This window comes from Phyllostomus hastatus, unplaced genomic scaffold (assembly GCF_019186645.2).
Source record: "Phyllostomus hastatus isolate PE091 unplaced genomic scaffold, TTU_PhHast_1.1 phas_scaffold_585, whole genome shotgun sequence".
NCBI lineage: Eukaryota > Metazoa > Chordata > Mammalia > Chiroptera > Phyllostomidae > Phyllostomus > Phyllostomus hastatus.
The window spans coordinates 28,926,201-28,944,580 of NW_025334037.1; the positions used below are offsets into that span (position 1 = coordinate 28,926,201).

The 18,380-nt window shown below is 44.6% G+C and overlaps 1 protein-coding gene across 2 annotated transcripts; it reads left to right on the forward strand.

Moving 5' to 3' along the window:
* The first annotated feature begins 387 nt into the window (after window positions 1-387).
* DDB2 (damage specific DNA binding protein 2) lies at window positions 388-18,371 on the forward strand. 2 transcript variants are annotated; one of them, XR_006784194.1, is made up of 11 exons: window positions 388-685; window positions 1,812-1,948; window positions 2,331-2,522; window positions 13,608-13,753; window positions 15,029-15,128; window positions 15,219-15,396; window positions 15,720-15,862; window positions 17,282-17,446; window positions 17,587-17,632; window positions 17,940-18,083; window positions 18,190-18,371. XR_006784194.1 is itself a non-coding variant. In XM_045825722.1 (10 exons), the coding sequence occupies exons 1-10, from the start codon at window positions 559-561 to the stop codon at window positions 17,981-17,983; spliced, it is 1,278 nt and encodes a 425-aa protein (XP_045681678.1). In that variant the 5' UTR covers window positions 388-558; the 3' UTR covers window positions 17,984-18,371. The 2 variants fall into 2 exon arrangements, 1 of the variants encoding a protein (XP_045681678.1); XM_045825722.1 differs by having other exon boundaries at window positions 17,940-18,371.
* Window positions 18,372-18,380: the final 9 nt, after the last annotated feature.

Consider the following 18,380-nt stretch of genomic DNA (forward strand, 5'->3'; position numbering starts at 1 on the left):
GGTCTCTACCGCACGGAAGTGTCTAGCTATCTACCAAGCCACCTTACTCACGTACGGATCAGCCAATGCCAAAGCCCAAGCGGGCGTGAACACCAATTAAAAGACAGAGAAGGCGGAGCCGACTCTTTGATTGGTATATGGTCTTCCGACCCGCAGAGGCCTGGCAGCGTCGCGTCTGAAGAGGCTTCGAGTTGGGTGACCTAGCACTGGCGGCCATCTTTATTTCTGGCAAGTCGGCGGACTGGGCCAGATCAGAGCCAGCACGTAGGGCAGGCCACATCCCATTTCTCTAGGGAGTCCAAGATCTCCGCTTACACACTTCCCATCTCCCCGCGCGCGCCCGGGCCTTACCCGGAGAGGCGGGGCCTCTCAGAGAGGGGCGGAGCAGGAACTAGAAACTAGTCTGGAAGCCGGGAGCCTGTTTGGCGGGAAGTTGGCTTGTTTGGCGGGAAGTTGGAGCTGTTCCCTGATCCCCGCCCTTTTTCTCCCCAGAGGCTTCCCTATCTTCCCTCCATAATCTCGGTTTACGGTACAGTACCTCTTTGCACGGAGGACGCGATGGCTCCCAAGAAACGCCCAGAAACCCGGAAGACCTCTGAGGTGGCTTTGCACCCCAGGAGCAAGAGGAGCAGAAGCCCGGGGGAGCTGGAGCACGAGGCCAAGAAGCTCTGTGTGAAGGGCCCCGGTACTGCCTACGCCTGCTGCTTTAATAATTCCGTCATTAGGGGTTCTCACGCAGGAGGCTGGAGCGGGGGATGGGTGCTTCCTAATTCCTGAGGCTGTCCAAAGTTTCAGATGCCTCAGGCTGTGCATTTTGTCTGCAGGTCCCCTGATGCCATAGAATTTGGGCTTCACCTCCTTCCGGTGGCAGGAGGAGGCAGATGAGTTCCATTACATAAGACACGACAGACTTCACATTCCTTGTTTGTACCAGATTGTCACACGCCGGGGACTGCTTAAAATAAGCCCACCCCGTCTGGTGGTGTGTGTGTAGCTGCAGGTTCTCAGTTTCCGTCGTGAGCGCCCTCACTGTCCTTCTTTCCTGAGAAAACACGTTTCTCCAAAGTTTAATGGGGATCGAACCTAGGGCTGTAAGGAGAACTCAAAAGACTGGAAAGGGGTGGTCGATGAAGTGTGTGTGTTTAGGTCGCCCTTCCACCCCCAGAAGAAAGAACTGGTTTCCAAGAGTCTGGATTCCTAGAGATCAGATCCTCAAATACACTGTGGTAACCCAGAGTGGCTGCATTCCGAGTCTAAGTGGGTCAACCTCCCCCAAAGGAGCCTCGTCTATTTGGAGCCACGTGAGATGCTCTGGTTCTGCCAGTTTTCAGGAGAACAGATTGGGCTTGGGGCCAACAACTGTCCCCTCTACATTATGTTAATGTAGGACTTAGATACTTCTTCCCCCAAACAGTCATTTCTATGCTAGACACTTTTTTTTTACTGTGCATTATGTGTGATTTTAAAATTGTCACCCAACCTTATCACAAGTTTTCCAATCCAAATTGACAAGAGTTCTGCATACACTTCATTCTTGTGCGTTTCTTCGGCTCAGCGCTGAGGAACCCTGCAAAAGCATATTTAGTTTCACTCCAGAATTCCTATTTGGGGGGTGGGGGCAGGGACAGCATCCCTGCTCACTGTTTATTTCTTGTGCTCGATGAGACTGAGCAGACCATGGAAGGGCCTTAGGAAGTGATGGGAGAGATGGGCTCTGCCGCATGAAACAGCAAGGCTTTCTGGGATTTCAGCAGAAAACCCCTCCTTGAGTGAAATTGGAGAAGAAAATATGCATCTGTTCTACTCGGCAGGTTCTAGCAGAAGGTCTGAATCCGGCTGCTCTCGGGAGGGGCTGGCTAGCCTGCAGGTCCCTCCACACTGCAGGAGCATCATCAGGGCCCTCCATCACCATAAGCTGGGCAGAACCACCTGGACATCACTGCAGCAGGTGAGGCATGTCCTGGCCAAAGTGCTTAAGAGTTTGCATGGTGCTTTTTTCACAACTGGATGCCCCCAAATTAGATGCCGAGTTGGTTCACCGGGTTTTCAGAGTGGTCAGATCACTGGCCACCTTGGGGTCTGGTCCACTGGGCACTCAGCCAGGTAGAAGTCTTAGGCTGTAAAGGTCCCAGCTGGAATGTGCTCTGCCCTCTTGCTTTTCAAGATGATTTCATGTATATTGCAAATATTTTCATGTGCAGAGACAGGCAGCTAGTTTTTCTTTGGTGGGAGGACTGGGCCCTAGGGCTCATCTGTGGAGCAGGCAGAGAGTGGCAACTCACCTGGGACTTGGGTTTTAATTCAACGTCATCATTTTCTCTCTCTGTCAGGATCTCCAGCAGTCCTTTTTGAACTCTCTGGCTTCCTACCGGATATTCCAAAAGGCTGCCCCCTTTGACAGGAGGGCCACTTCCATGGCATGGCACCCAACTAACCCCAGCACCCTAGCTGTGGGCTCCAAAGGGGGAGATATCATGCTCTGGAACTTTGGCATAAAGGACAAACCTACCTTCATCAAAGGGGTGAGCAGTCCCTGAGCCAGATAACCGTGCTGAAGAAGCATGGAAGGAGTGAAAAGTCAACCAGCCGAAAGGAGATGACTAGGATCAAAAGTAGCTGTGGGTATTTTCAAACAAGCAAACGGTGGTGATGCTCAAACCTTTATTGAGTGCCTGCCCTGAAAATATTAGACAGTATAAACCATTGTCACCCACTAGTAAGTCATCACCTAGGATCTAAGCCTCTTCACAACTCTTGTCTTGTGCCCTAGTGCTGCTGTATTTCCTCACTTCCTATGCTTTAGCCACACTTGCTATTTCTATTCCTGAAAATAGCTCCTTGAACTTGCTGTACCCATTGGCTGCAGTACCCTTTCCCACGGTCTCCTCATGGTCTGTTCCCTCTTATTTTTCAGATTTCAGCTCAATCTACTTCTTCAAAGGGCTCCCAGTGACCGCTCTGTCTGCAAAGTAGCCTCCACCCCACACGGTCCCTCCCTGTCTCCCTGCTTCACCTTTTCCCCACAATGTGTATTAATATCTGAAATGTTCGACTTACTTACTTCCTTTGCCCCCCCCGGAAAGTAAGCTCCACAACAGCAGGGACCGTGTCTTTCTGGCACTCCACTTTGTCCCCGGTGCCTAGAGTGATGTTTGCCCGGGGTGGCTGCTTTGTATTTGTTGAGTGAATGAGGGGCTTGGACTGTGACTGGGTGGATGGCGTGTAGCGTACGCCATAACTCGCAGTTCAGACACCGCATGCCACAGCACGTGAGAGAAGGAAGAGCCTCTCTCGGATTAGAATCTGTAGAGAAGGCTTCATGGATGGGTGAGGAGCGAGGAAGAATACCGTTTACGCAAATGGAGGTGAAAGGAGGAAAGGCAGAGTGTGTTTGGGACAAGGTGTGGCGTAGGGCTTTTTAGGATGGTCTTCTCAGTCGTGCTGGTGTTTATCATCAGTTGCTGAGAGGTGAAGGTGTTGGCCCTCCCACCAAAGAGAAGACCCTTAGCTCGCCTAGCTGGAGGCTGACATCGGAGGGCTGTACTGCAGAAGGTGCTGCTCTGGGTTTAGAGCAAAACCCACAGACTCACAGGACTAAAGAAGCCAAGCAGATAAAAGGATGATGTGAGGTGGTAGGTTCAGTGGCATTCAGTACATTCACTTTCTTTTGTAACCAGTCTGCAGATGTGTTCGTCTTGCAAATCTGGAACTCCATACCCATTGAACACTAACTCCCCACTCCTCCGTCCCCCAGCCCTGGGCAACCACCGTTTTACTTTCCGCCTATGATTCTGACTGCTCTAACTATCTCCCATAAGTGGAATCACACAGTGTTTATCCCTTTGCAACTGGCTTATTCAACTTAGCAACTTAGAACTTAGCTTTCTGCGGGTTCGTCCCCGTTGTAGTACACATCAACAATTTCCCTCCTTTCTAAGGCTCGACAATACTCGACTGTACGTTTTTACCTCGTTTTGCTCATGCATTCATCTGTCAGTGGATACTCGGGTTGCTCCCACCTTTCGGCGATTGTGAATAATGCAGCTATGAATGTGTTTGTGCAAATATCTGAGTCCCTGCTTTCAGTTCTTTTGGGTGCGTACCCAGAAGTGAAATTGCTGGATCATCTGGTCACTCTGTTTTTAATTTTTTTGAGGAACTGCCATGCTGTTAAAATGGAGCATTGTGACAGCACCACTTTATATTCCTACCAACAGTACTCAAGGGGTTCAATCTAAAATATCCTGGTTTTTCATGCCAGGACCTAAATGAAATTAAACACTCTGTGTAGCTAAATAAAACACATCTGTGAACTGGATTCTGCTTCAGTGCACTGCTTTTCCATCTCTGGTTTAGAAACACAAGAGGTCGAGGACAAACCCAGGATGACAGTTAGGAGAACTGCCCGTCGGAAATGGCCAGGTTGGGCAGGCTTGGGAAATTAGGGTTCGAGGTGTGAGATGGATGTTGAAGAAAACAAGGGCCTGAAGCCAGAAGAAAGGCAGCCGCCAGCAGAGCGCTATGGACGGAGCTCAGCGGTCTCCCTGCCCAGCTGGTGAGACAGGACGAGGAAGGGAAGCTTTACATTGACGTCAGAACCGGAGCTCAGGCAGGAGGAGATTTATGTTGCTCCAGGAGTGCAGGGAATAGAGAAAACTAAGACACAGCCTAAAGGTGTCCCAGGGGAAGAGCTGCTTTGAACTTGTGCCAGGCCGAGGCTTTTGGTTAACATCACCCTTTAGTATCATGTCATTTACGTGAAGCTTCCTCCCACCATTGTGGATTGGTCTGGGCATTTGAACTTTGCCAATAGCAGGGAACTAGGCTGGTATGGAAGAAGTGTGTGGTGGTCTGGAGAACGGTCTGTCTTTACCCCCAGATACTGACAGCAGAGAGTTGGTTTGAGACCAGTGACTAGGGGAGCAGCGGTGTCTCATTTTGTGACTTCTTTCGTCATTTGACCTTGGCTTTGATCTTTATATCCTTCAGACCCTTGGCAAGGGAACATGTATTGCATTTTCAAAATGGAGATAAACTTTATTCTCATTATAGAATGATTCATGTTCATCATCAGAAGTCCAGACAATACAGAGGAAAATATAAAGTAAATATTACATGAAATTCCCACTTTGTACATCTTTCTGTGTGTGTATACACTGTTACACACACTCATATTTCTACTTAGATTGTTGGATAAATATTCCATCCTAGAATATTTCTGTATTACTTGTCATATCACCTTACATGAGATGATGACCATTTGAAAATACCCTATAATTTCCTTTTTAATTAAATGCCCTTGTTTTGGTATCAGGGTAAGGCAGACCTCATGAAGAAAGTTAGGGATTGTTCCCTCCTCTTGTATTTTCTGGAATAATTTGTGTAGAATTGGTACTATTCCTTAAATTTTTTGTAGGATTCACTAGCTAAGCCATCTGGGGCTGCAATTTTCTTTGTTGGAAGGGTTTTAACTATATAGTCAATGTCTTTAATAAATAGAGGGCAATGTAAGTTATCTGTTTCTTCTTGAATGAGCGAGGTGGTTTGTCTTTTAAGTAATTTGTCTGTTTTATCTAAGTTACTGAATTTGGCATAAAGTTGTTCACAGTATTCCCTTATTATCCTTGTAAAGTCAGTATGATCTGTAGTGATGTCCCCCATCATGTTCTTTTTTTTTTTTTAAGATTTTTTACTTATTTATTTTCAGAGACAGGGGAAGGGAGGGAGGAAGGGAGGGAAACATCAATGTGTGATTGCCTTTCACGTGCCGCCTACTGAAGACCTGGCCTGCAACCCAGGCATGTGGGCCCTGACGGGGAATTGAACCAGTGACCCCTTGGTCTGTAGGCCAGCGCTCAATCCACTGAGCCACACCAGCCAGGGCAGCTTTTCTTCTAATATAACCATTTAATGCTATAAATTTCCCTCTAAGTATTTCTAAAACTGTATCTCACAGATTTTGTTGTATTTTTGTTTTCACTCAGTTCAAATAATTTCCAGATTCTTTATGATTTCTCCTTTGACTTATAGGCTATTCTGAAGTGTTGTTTAATTTCCAAATATTTGAGGACTGTTGAAATACCCCTCTATTTCTAGTTCTATTCTGTTATGAACAGAAAATATTTTATATGATTCCAGTTCTTTTACATTTTCAACTTATTTTATGGCCCAGCACATGGACTATATTAGTGAATGTTTCATGTGCATTTAAAAAGAATATATAGCCCTGGCCGGGTAGCTCAGTTGGTTAGAGCATCATCTTGATACACCAAGGTTGCAGGTTCGATCCCCAGTCAGGGTACATAGAAGAATCAACCAATAAAAGTATAAATAAGTGGAACAACAAATTGATGTTTCTCCCTTCCTCTCTAAAATCAATAAAATAAAATAAATAATTAAAAAATAAAATAAAGAGAACATGTATTCTGCTGTTCCTGCTGTTGGGTGGATTGTTCTCAAAATGTCAATTAGATTAAGTTGGTTGATAGTGTTGTTCAAAGGTTTTATATCCTTATTGATTTTCTGTCTTTCAGCAGTTATCGAGAGAGGAATATTGGAATCTCCAACTGTAAAACTGTAAATCTGTTTTTCTTTAGTTTTTGCTTCAAACATTGGAAACTCTATTTTAGGTGCTTACACATTCAAAATTCTGTCCTTTCGATTAACTGGCCCCTTTGTCAGTGTGAGATGTCTTCCTTTATCCCTGGTAATATTTATTTTTCTGAAGTCTTTGATAATAATATAGCCGCTCCAGCTTTCTTCTAGTTAATGTTTGTGTGATAATATCTTTTTTTATCCTTTTATTTGTAACCTATTTGTGTATTTGTATATAAAATGGGCTTCCTGTAGACAGCATTTTGAAAAATCCAACTTGATAATTTCTGGTGCTTAATTGGAGCATTTGACCTTTTCCATTTAATATAATTATAAATAATATTAGGTTTAAATCTATCATCTTGGTATTTCTTTCTGTTTGTCCCATCTGTATCTCATTTTCTTTCCTTTGTTTTTCAAACCAAAAGTTGACTACTTCTTATGATTCCATTTTATCTCCACCCTTGGATGACTGTACTTTGTTATACTTCTCTTTGCTTTTCTTTTCTCTCATTTAGTGGTTGCTCCTGGGCTTACAATATACAGCTTTAACTTATCAGAGAGAACCTTCAAATAATATTATACCACTTACATATATTAAAGAATCTTACAACTGTATGTTTCCTTCCATTTTCTCCCTTCTCTCCTTGTCCTACATTTTATATTTAGATAAGTTACAACCTTACAATACATTATTATTTTTGCTTCATATAGTGAATTGTCTTTTCACTTTTTGTTAAATCTTTATTGAGATATAATTCACATATAATAAACTACAAATATTTAAAGTATACAGTTTGATGAGTTTTGACATCTACACAACCATGAAACTATCAAATTAAAATCGTGAGCATACCCATCACCCCTAAAGTTCTCTAATGCCCGTGTATCGTCTCTCTCTCTTCCTGCCTCTCTGTCCCCGAGAACCATTGATCTGCTTCCTATCCCTTTTGATTAATTTGCATTTTCTAGTCTTTTATATAAATGGCATCCTACAATATATACTCTTCTTTCCGGCTTCTTTCACTTAGGATAATTATTTGAGATTCATCTATATTTTTGTGTGTGTCAGTAGTTTTTTTTTCTTTCTGAGTAGTGTTTCAGAATATTGATACACCACAATTTATTTATTCATTTACCTGCTGAGGGACATTTGGACTTTTTCCAGTTTTTGACTGTTGCAAAAAAAGCTGCTCTGAACATTCATGTACAAATTTTTGTGTGGATAAATGTTTTTCTTTTTCTTAAGTAAATACCTAGCTGTGGAATGGCTGGGCTGTGGGGTAGATATCTTTTAAAGATTTTTTAAAAAACAAACCTAGGGGAAAAACTTAGTAAAAATCCATATATTTGCCATTTCCAGTGCTTTTTGTTTCTTTGTATGACCCAGGTGGCTTTTTGGTAATATTTTCCTTTAACATTTCTTATGTTGCAGATTGGTTTGTAATGCATTTTTTCCTTCTGTTTATCTTTAAAAGTCTTTCTTTTTGGGGTGGTGGGGGGAGAATATATTTTTGCTGGGTATAGAATTCTAGGTTTATAGGTTTTGCTTTGTTTTAGTACTTTTTTTTTAAGATTTTTATTTTTATTTATTTTTAGAGAGGGAAGGGAGGGAGAAAGAGAAAGAGAGAGAAACATCAATGTGCAGTTGCTGGAAGCCATGGCCTGCAACCCAGGAATGTGCCCTGACTGGGAATCGAAACTGCAATGCTTTGGTTTGCAGCCTGTGCTCAATCCACTGAGCAATGCCAGCCAGGGCTTGTTTTAGTACTTTAAATAGTGATCCGAAAAGTCTGCTCTCATTCTTCTGTTTCTCTTTTCATGATTTCCCCCCTTTTCTTCTGGCTGCTTTAAAAATGATTGCGATTTTCTTGGTGTCTTTTTCTATGTTTCTCCTGCTGGAAGTTCATTGGCTTCTTAGATCTGCAAGTTTACAATTGTCATCAAATTTGGACAATTTTAGACCACTGTTTCTTTAAATAATTTCCCCCTCCTCCTCTTTTCTGGAATTTCAATTACATTTTTGTTAGACTACCAGCCAGCAATGTGCTATTTGTGATTGGAAGCATAAATCCATGTTATTGATTTTTATAGTTTGAGGTTTGAAATTTTTTTCTACACAATCCTGTCATCTACAAATAATGAGAGTTTGATATCTTCCTTTACTATCGTTATACTTTTTTTGTCCTATTCCATTGACAAAGATATCTAGTATGTTGTTGAATGTTGCCAGTGACAGACATTTTTGTCTTACTCTTGATCATAGAAGGCTTTTATATTTTATCGTTAAGTATGATTTCTACTACTTTTTATTGTGGTAAAATATACATAACATAAAATTTATCATTTAACAATTTTGAGTATACAGTTCAGTGGCAGTGAGAATATTTACATTGTTGTGCAATCATCACCACTGTTCATCTCCAGAATTTTTTTCATCATCCTGAAATAAAACTATGTACCCTTTATTTATATATTTTTAAAAGATTTTATTTATTTATTTTTAGACAGAGGGGAAGGGAGAGAGAAAGAGGGGGGAGAAACATCAGTGTGTGGTTGCCTCTCATGCACCCCCAACTGGGGACCTGGCCTGCAACCCAGGCATGTGCCCTGAGTGGGAATTGAACCAGTGACCCTTTGGTTCACAGGCCGTCACTCAATCCACTGAGCTACACCAGCCAGGGCCATTATGTACCCTTTAAATGATGACTCACTATTGCCCTTCCCCCCAGCCCCACTAATCTGCTTTCTGACTTTATGAATTTGATTATTCTAGGTACCTCATATCAGTGGGGTCATACAATATTTGTACTTTGGGGTCTGGCTTCACTTAGCATAGTGTTTGCAAGATTCATTCATATTATAGCAAGTATCAGTACTTCCTTACTCTTTACAGCTGAGTAATGTTCCATCATATGGATACACATTCGATTTACCCATTCATCTGTTGAGGGACATTTGGGTTTCCGTCTTTTGCTATTACTATTACTACGGCTATGAATGTTCCTCTGCTAGTTTTTGTTTGAAAATATTTTCAGTTCTTTTGGGCATATACCTAGGAGCTTGTTTATTTTTAAAACTTATTCGTTTTTTTAAATCCTTTGTCATATTAAGTTATTTGATTTATTTTATTTTTTTATTTTATTTTATTTTTATTCTTTATCTTTATTTTATTTTATTTTTTATCTTTATTATTTTTTATCACCATTTAGTCCCCCTATATACCCTTCCCCCTAGCAGTCACTGCTCTCTTGCCCACATCCATGAGTCTTCTTTCTTTTTTGCTCAACCCTCCCACCCCCTAATCTTCTCCCCCCACCAGTAGCTATCATCTGTTAAGTTCCCCTTTTATTCCTAGTTTGCCAAAAGTTCTTATTATGAATGATAATTCAGTTTCATCAAAAACTTTTTTTTGTATCTATCGAGATCAGGAAGGATATGACTTTTCCCCTTTATTCCAATAATGTGGCAAGCTAATTGGTTTCTTGTGTATTTGTTTTGGCTTACATCCCTTTTTTCATTTCATTTTTTTTATTTTCTGTTTTTACAATTACAATTACAATGTATCTCTAGCAAGTAATACTGCTTCTTTTTAAAACTGGTAAAAGCGCCCTGGCTGGCGTAGCTCAGTGGATTGAGTGCGGGCTGCGAACCAAAGTGTCACAGGTTCGATTCCCAGTCAGGGCACATGCCTGGGTTGCAGGCCATGACCCCCAGCAATTGCACATTGATGTTTCTCTCTCTCTCTCTCTTTCTCTCTCCCTTCCCTCTCTGAAAATAAATAAATAAAATCTTTAAAAAATAATATAAAACTGGTAAAAGCACATAATCTAAAACTTATCATCTGAACTGTTTTTAAGTATCCAGTTCAGTAGTGTTTACTGTATTCACATTATCATGCAAAAAATCTCTAGAACTTCTTCAGTTTGTGAAACTGAAATTGTATACCTATCTAATAACACTTCCCCACTTCCCCTTCCCTCCAGCCTTGGCAACCACAATTCTTCTTTCCATTTCTATGAATTTGAACCACTTTAGATAACCCCTAAGTTTTGATGGTTTTATTGTGGTTATGCAGGAGAATGTTCTTGTAAGAGATACAGGGTAGGGCAAAAGTAGGTTTACAGTTGTGAGGACGTGACACACAGTGTTTATTTTTGTGTTGTTATTCGTGCATCTACATGCGAACGACGGTGAACCTGCTTTGCCCTGCCTGGCACACAGGGCCGTGCTGGCAAACGAGGGAGACCTCCTGCTGTCCACTCGCCAGCAAATCGTTCTAGAGAGATAATGATTTGTGCTATCTCCGCAACTTGTCTGAGTTAGAGATAGCTTGAAAATAAAATTTCAAAACAAGGTTGATATTTTTTCTTCAATATTTAGTAGATTCACCAGTGAAGCCACCAGGATCTAGAATTTACTTTGCAAGAAATTTTTTAGTTGTAAATTCAGTTTTCTCCTTTGTCTTCTGTCATTTTGGCAAGTTTGTATTTTTCTAGGAATTTTACCCATTCCATCAAAATTTTCAAATTCATTGGCATAAATTGTTTATGATGTCCTCTTACCTTTTAAAGTTCATGCTTTTGCTTTCTACTTTCTTTGGCTTTAGTTTCCTGTTTCACTACTTCTTGAGATGGATGTTTGAATCATTGATTTTTGCCTTTATTACAAATAATGCTGTTATGAATATTTGTGTACAAGCTTTTCCATGAACATACGTATTCATTTCTCTTGGGCATGTATCTAGGGGCAGAATTGCTGGGACTTATGGTAACTCTATGTTTAGTTTTTTTTTTAAAACTGCCAGACTGTTTTCCAAAGCGTCTGCACCATTTTTCATTCTTTAAAGACATATTTTATATACATTTTCTAGTTGTTCTCAGCCGAAGACTGGCCTGACACAAACTAACCCACCACCACTGGAGTTGGAAGTCTCAAATATATCTCTTTTCCATATTTTGGCCAGGTTTGCTACTCCCTTTCAGTGCAAAATTTGGTCATAACCTCTCAGTCGACCCTTGCTAGGAGAACACTCATGTATTTTAACTTGAAATGATTTTTTAAAAGATTTCATGTATTTCTTTTTAGACAGAGAGGAAGAGAGGGAGAAAGAGAGGGAAACAAACATCAGTGTGTGGTTGCCTCTCGCACACCCCCCAACTGGGGACCAAGCTGCAACCCAGGCATGTGCCCTGAGTGGGAATCCAACCAGCAACTCCTTGGTTCGCAGGCCGGTGCTCAATCCTCTGAGCCATACCAGCCAGGGCTTAACTTGAAATGTTTATGTGTGTGTTCACTACTAGTGCTTTGACATGGGGCCTGTCCTTTTCTTGGAGTAAGGGTCCACTGATAAGGGTGCACCTGGTGTTTCATGCACTGCACACATAATGTGTTCTATATATGGTCCAGTTTCCATTTCACCAAAGTGGAAACACAACTTAAAGATAGTCCTGAAGCAACCCGATTGCAGATTCTTTTTTTTTTTAAGATTTTAATTATTTATTTTTAGAGAGGGAAGGGAGGGAGACACAGAGAGAGAGAGAGAGAAACATCAATGTGCGGTTGCTGGGGGTTATGGCCTGCAACCCAGGTATGTACCCTGGCTGGGAATCGAACCTGGGACACTTTGGTTCCCAGCCCGCGCTCAATCCACTGAGCTACGCCAGCCGGGGCTGCAGATTCTTTTAAAAGCTTTATTATTTCCCATCCTAATTGTTTATAAGTATTTCACCCATGTTTAATTTGACAACTGTAATTTTAGCAATTTTTTACTCTAATTTTTCCAAAGCATTCAACATGGCTTTCGTGGCGTAACAGTGGTCTTTCTTTTTGTATGTGTTTCATCAGTTTAATTAAGTTACATGTTTAATTGAATGTTTAAATGTTCAGTTTAAATATTTAATTAAATGTTTAATAAATTATATGTAATTAAATTACACATTTAATTGAATTACATAATTACCGTATCATAAAAAGTTAAACTGGGATATATAGGCTTAAGAACAAACACAGCTAACCCTTGTAGGCACTGAACTCAACTGGTGAGAGCAGAGGGTTATCTTACTAGCATCAAGGGTTTGTCAGACCCTGGGCATTGGTTAGAATGTTTATAGAGGGCATGGAGAACCTGCCAGTTAGCATGTTGAGTAAGCGAAGTGGACATTGTATGAGAGACCTTGTGGAGGTGCGTCAGGCTGAGATAGCAGCCACACAGGAAAGCAGCAGAGAAGGAGCTCTTGGGGATGTCAGATTCTAAAAACAGTGCCTGAGGCATAATAAGCACTTATACGGTAATAAGGGTAAGCGATGGATGTGACCATGACTGTTTTCACCATCATTGCCAGGGATGTCTGGGAAGCACAGGGAGGAGCTCGAACCTGTCTCCTGGCCTCCTAACCCAGCCACCCTTCGGAGACAGAGCTCTCCTAAAAAGATCACACTGTGCAATAAACTATCGTACATCCACCCCCTAGAGTACTCGGCAATACGGCTGAACCTGCTAGAGGTGCACACAGCAACTTGGATGTGTCACAGGGGCATCGTGTGGAGTGAAATGAAGGAAGCTGGTCTCCAAAGGCTGCATGCTGTGTGATCGCTTACACGACAGTCTCTCAAAGGCAAAGCCATAGCAACAGAGGACAGAGCAGTGGTTGCCAGGAGTCAGAGGTCGGGGGAGGTCTGACTACAATGGGAGAGCACGAGGGAGTTTTGGGGGATACCGGAACTGTTCTGCATTTTGGTGGTGGTTATTCATATCTATCCACGTGTTAAAATTCATAGAACTGTATACTCAAAACAACCACATTTACCGTATGTTAATTTGGAAAATAAAATTCAAACTAAAACTTGGAGAAGTAAGGAGCACAGTGGAGAGCGCCATAGGGTCTAGGCGTGTAAACTGGCGTGGGCCCGAGTGCTGCCCGCTGGTTCTCCTCGGGGGCAGAGTGTGTGCACTAGACTTCGTCCTCCTCCTGGGCCACCGTCACTCACCTGCTTTCTTCTTCCTGTGTTAGATCGGAGCTGGAGGGAGCATCACTGGGCTGAAGTTTAACCCTCTCAACACCGACCAGTTTTTCATCTCCTCAATGGAGGGAACGACTAGGCTGCAAGACTTTAAAGGCAACATTCTCCAAGTCTATACCAACTATGGCACCTGCAAGTGAGTAGTTTAACTTCTAGGGGCAAGGGCTTCTACGCTCTCGGTGCAGTTCTGGCGAGAGCATCCAGGTCCCGCCTCTTTTACCCAAACCTGGTACAGGGAAGTAAGGAAAGGTGTGAGCCACTCTCCATCCTCCTGCCTCCTTCTCAGACTCTTTCTTTAGCTGCTCTTACTCTGGTCCAGGTGGGTAATTTGGGGAGGAGTTCTGGAGCCTCAGCTCTTCTCAGCAATGGAAGGGCTTCAGCTGTCCTGTAAGTCCTTCATTCCTATATTCCATGAGACCTTGATTCTCACTGGACAAGTCAACATGGCTTTGACCTAGCTAGCCACTTAAAGCATGGAGCAGGAGATGAGAACTTAAACTTCATTCCCTATATCCGCTGGGGTGTAATGGCCTGACCAGTTCCATGGTGGAAGCTTAAATAGATAAAATCATGTCCATAATGCACTTTGGACTCCCCAAGAGCAAGTGGTTGTAGAAACTATAAGGTGCGTGTTGCTTTGATTTCAAGCCAGAGACATGCCCCTGCTCCCGCAGGAACTGAGGGTGTGAGGGTCTGACCAGCACTGGATGCTGGCCTGGACTGCCCCGCAGGGGTAAGAAATACGCGTGCAATCAGAACAGGTGAGGACAGACCCAGCTCTAGGCTTCTCTTCCACAAGAAACTCTCCCTCTGGAGGGTATTTATAGGGGACACAAAAGGCGGTGTAGCAAGGACTTGAGGGTTTCAGCTCTCCTGGTTGGATATCGGGATCCCTGAAGCACCTCCCTCCCCATCTCCTTCATCCTCAAGTCTCTGGGTTGTGTGTGCTTTTTTCCCCTAAATGCTCAGAAGGGGGCAGACGTTCCTTTCCAGCCAGCTCTGAGGAACAGAGCGGGGCAGTCCCTGTTTGGTTTGTCATGTCCTTTGGCTCCACAGGTGGAGCGCAAAGAGACAGAATCATAAAGGAGTCTTCCTCAGAACCCAGGGCTGCGTGGGGCAAGCTAACCTGAGGACTTGCCTTATAGCCCTGACTTCTGGCTGCTTCAGGGGCTCATACTAGCTGAGGACCCCAGGCCCGACAAATTTTTGAGCCCCATCACCCCATCCTGGGTCTGTCTGGGTGGTAGACAAGTCTAGGCATTCTTCCCTGGGAGCCCGTGGCAAGAGAGTTTATTCATTCATTCAACAAATATTTATTGAGTGTCTATATGTTAGCCATGGACCTACAACAACAGGTGAATGGACCTTGCCTCTGTCCCCAAGAACCTCACAGCACAGTCTTTCCTTCCAGCTTCTGGTTTTGCAGCCTGGATGTGTCTGCAGAAAGACGAGTGGTGGTCACGGGAGACAACGTGGGGCATGTGGTCCTGCTGAACATGGACGGCAAGGAGGTGTGTTCTCCGGAGCCTGGGGCCTCCCTTCCCCTCCCTTCCCCCCAGCCCTGTTCTCTGCCCCCACCTGAACCGAGCTTTCCTCTGCAGCTTTGGAATCTGAGAATGCACAAAAAGAAAGTGACCCATGTAGCCCTGAACCCGTGCTCTGATTGGTGTCTGGTCACAGCCTCTGTAGACCAAACAGTGAAAATCTGGGACCTGCGCCAGGTTAAGGGGAAATCGGGCTTTCTCTACTCGCTGCCGCACAGGCATCCTGTCAACTCAGGTGGGATAGACCTCCTTGCTATAGAACTGGCCTGCCCCTCCCCTTCCAGGGCTTTCAGTCCAAGTTCAGAAGCCGCTAGGTCACACCTTTACCCCTGACAGTATCTGCCAAGCTGATGTCTCGGAACCTTTCTGACTCTAGCTGCCCCCATCAGCTGTGGAGTCTCTAGAATATTTTTGCTCACAGCCCAGATTCACCTCCTGCCTTCCACCCCTGTCTGGAGAACAGCGGGAGGGAGGCTGTCCCTGCAAGAGAAGGCCTGTGAAGGCTGGGACAGCAGGGGACCCGTGGCGCCTTCAGCTCAGGGGCTTTTCACTTGCCAGCTCATTTCAGTCCCGATGGCGTCCGCCTCCTGACCACTGACCAGAAGAGTGAGATCCGGGTTTACTCTGCCTCCCAGTGGGACCGCCCCCCAAACCTGATCCCACACCCTCACCGCCACTTCCAGCACCTGACACCCATTAAGGTGAGTGACAGAGTCAAGAACTGTGACCGTGGGTGGGAACAGAGGAGGCCTGCCCAAGGTGGAGAGAGGACAGAAGCGGCCTTTCCTTCCATATCTCTTCCTGCCCTGACACAAAGCAGTCTCTTGTCCCCTGGACCTCTCTGCTTCTTTTGTCCCACTTCTGCGATCCCGTTTTGCTGGGTTTTGTTTCTCTGATAAGCTGTTTTCCTGAGTTTTTTCAACCCAGCCCTGGTCTCCTCGCTGAGGGCATTTTCTGAGATCCTGACCCTCTGTTCGTTCTCTGGGTGTACGGTTGATCCGCAAGCTAACCTTAGCCGGCTTCTTGTTAACAGCTTCTCCAGCCGCACTCCCCATGGCTTACAGTCCTGAGGTTCCTTCCTGCCCAAGTCCCTAAGCAGTCTGAACCCTGCCAGTCCTCCCCTCTACTGTTTCATATTCCTTTGCAGAACCCCAGCCCTGCACTGTGGTCAGGGCAGCACAGTGGTGTGGCACGCCAGCGTCAGGCAGGCAGACCCCTCTGGGTTAGAACCTTGGGCGAATTACTTCCATTTTGGGTTTCAGTTCCATGTGTATACGAGAGGAGTAATGGTATCTGGCAGGGTTGTTGTGAGGCTGAATCAATACATGTAAAGCATACACCTACTGCCTGGCAAGCGCTCAGGAAACGGTGATTTAGTATTAGAATGGCCCCCACATGCCTCAAATCAAATCCAAGTTCTTAGCCATGTCTCTCAAGGTCCTTCACGTGCTCCTGTGGGCTCATTTGTTGCCATCTCTCACTTCGTATCCAGTGAAGCCAACTTACAGCTTCCCAGGTGTGACCTGGGACTTACTTCCACACCTTTGCATGTACTACTTCTTCCTTCCTGCTTACCATCTTTCCTCCTTCATAACTTCCTTGAGAAGTTTCTTAGGAAAGTCCCGTCCCATCTGTCATTCCAACAACTGTTCACATCTGTTTCCAGTGGGGTGATCTGGGAAACACAGGTGTCCTTCCCTTTTCAGCCACGGGCCACCTTCCACGCAATTCTTGCCATGCACGTTGATGAAGGAGATGGGGGGTTGTGTAGGCCCTATTTGGTTTTGGTCACCAGAGACTTTTTCCTTTGTTGTAGGCTCACCTTTTTGGCTAATGTGTGGGTCAGGCTGATGTTAAAAAGTTGATCAGTTGGTATGACCTCAGCACATGCAAGAGAGACAAGGCCTGAAGGTGTCCCAAGGGCCGGCTGGGGATCTGAAATTTACAGCGGTAGATGTATGCACCACTGGAAACTATTCTTGTAGATTTGTGTAGATCTTATCTCCATTATTAAATTGTTGACAACTGTATTAACAATTGTTAGTGGCAACGAATACTTTTCAAGTCCCTTTTGATCATGTTCCGCATTTACTCTCATGACCAGCCTTTCCATCTCCTAGGCAGCCTGGCATCCTCGGTACAACCTCATTGTTGTGGGCAGATACCCAGATCCTAATTTCAAAAGTGGCACCCGCCACGAATTAAGAACAATTGATGTCTTTGATGGAAGCTCAGGGAAGTTGATGCATCAGCTCTATGACCCAGAATCTTCTGGTATCAGTTCGGTGAGGTTTGGGCCCTCAAACGATGGGAGGATGCAGGGAATTCAGCCTACCTCATTGACCAGAAATGATCAGAAATGAGTCCTTGCATGCCCTCTTGATACCTTCAGGCCCTCCTCATGCTTATACCCTTGTCTCTGCAGCTCAATGAGTTCAATCCTATGGGGGACACGCTGGCCTCCGTGATGGGTGAGTGAAGTAGGTTGTATCTCAGACTGGCCAAGCCTGACCCTGCTCCCCAAGGTTCAGTGCAAGTGAACCCCAGCTTAGCCCTGCCCCATTCACCCCAGGGGAGGAGTCCGTGAAGAAGATAATCAGGAGACAGTGGGCTCTTCAGCCTAGGCACTCCACCCCTCTTGCTTTGTCTCGGTCACGGCAATGCCTGGCTGCTGTCCAATTCCCTGGTATTTCCTTGCCTAGTTCTAGGTTCCCCGGGCCAGCCCCAAGCTCTGAGAGACTGATAGTAGGTGAGTCAGACTGATCTCGCTCTTCCTAGGTTATCGCATTCTCATTTGGAGCCAGCTGAAAACAAGGATGTAGAAATGAGAGGCGTTAATGAAGGTGTGCTCCAAGCAAGGACTTCGAGCAACGTGAAAACAAGTCCTGGAGGAAGAGGTGGCTGTGTGTTAAAGGGCCAAAGGTATCCCAGCCTTAGGGTTGGAACAAGGATGCTGTGGCATGGGACACTGTGGGGCTGGGACACTAGCATGTTATTGCTCTGGACTTAGCTCTGGACACTTCTCCAGAGTTGGCGACCCAGCTGCCCCCAGGGTCCCTGCTATGTCTAGCCTGGAACCAAGCTTCTCCTGGAGCCAAGGTACTTCTCTCCTCTCAGACATGTGCTGGCAGAGTGATCAGGTGGTGGTGGTGGTGTTTGATTTGTGCCCCTCACTGACATGACCAATAAAACTATACCCAACCAAGCTTCTGAGTGGAT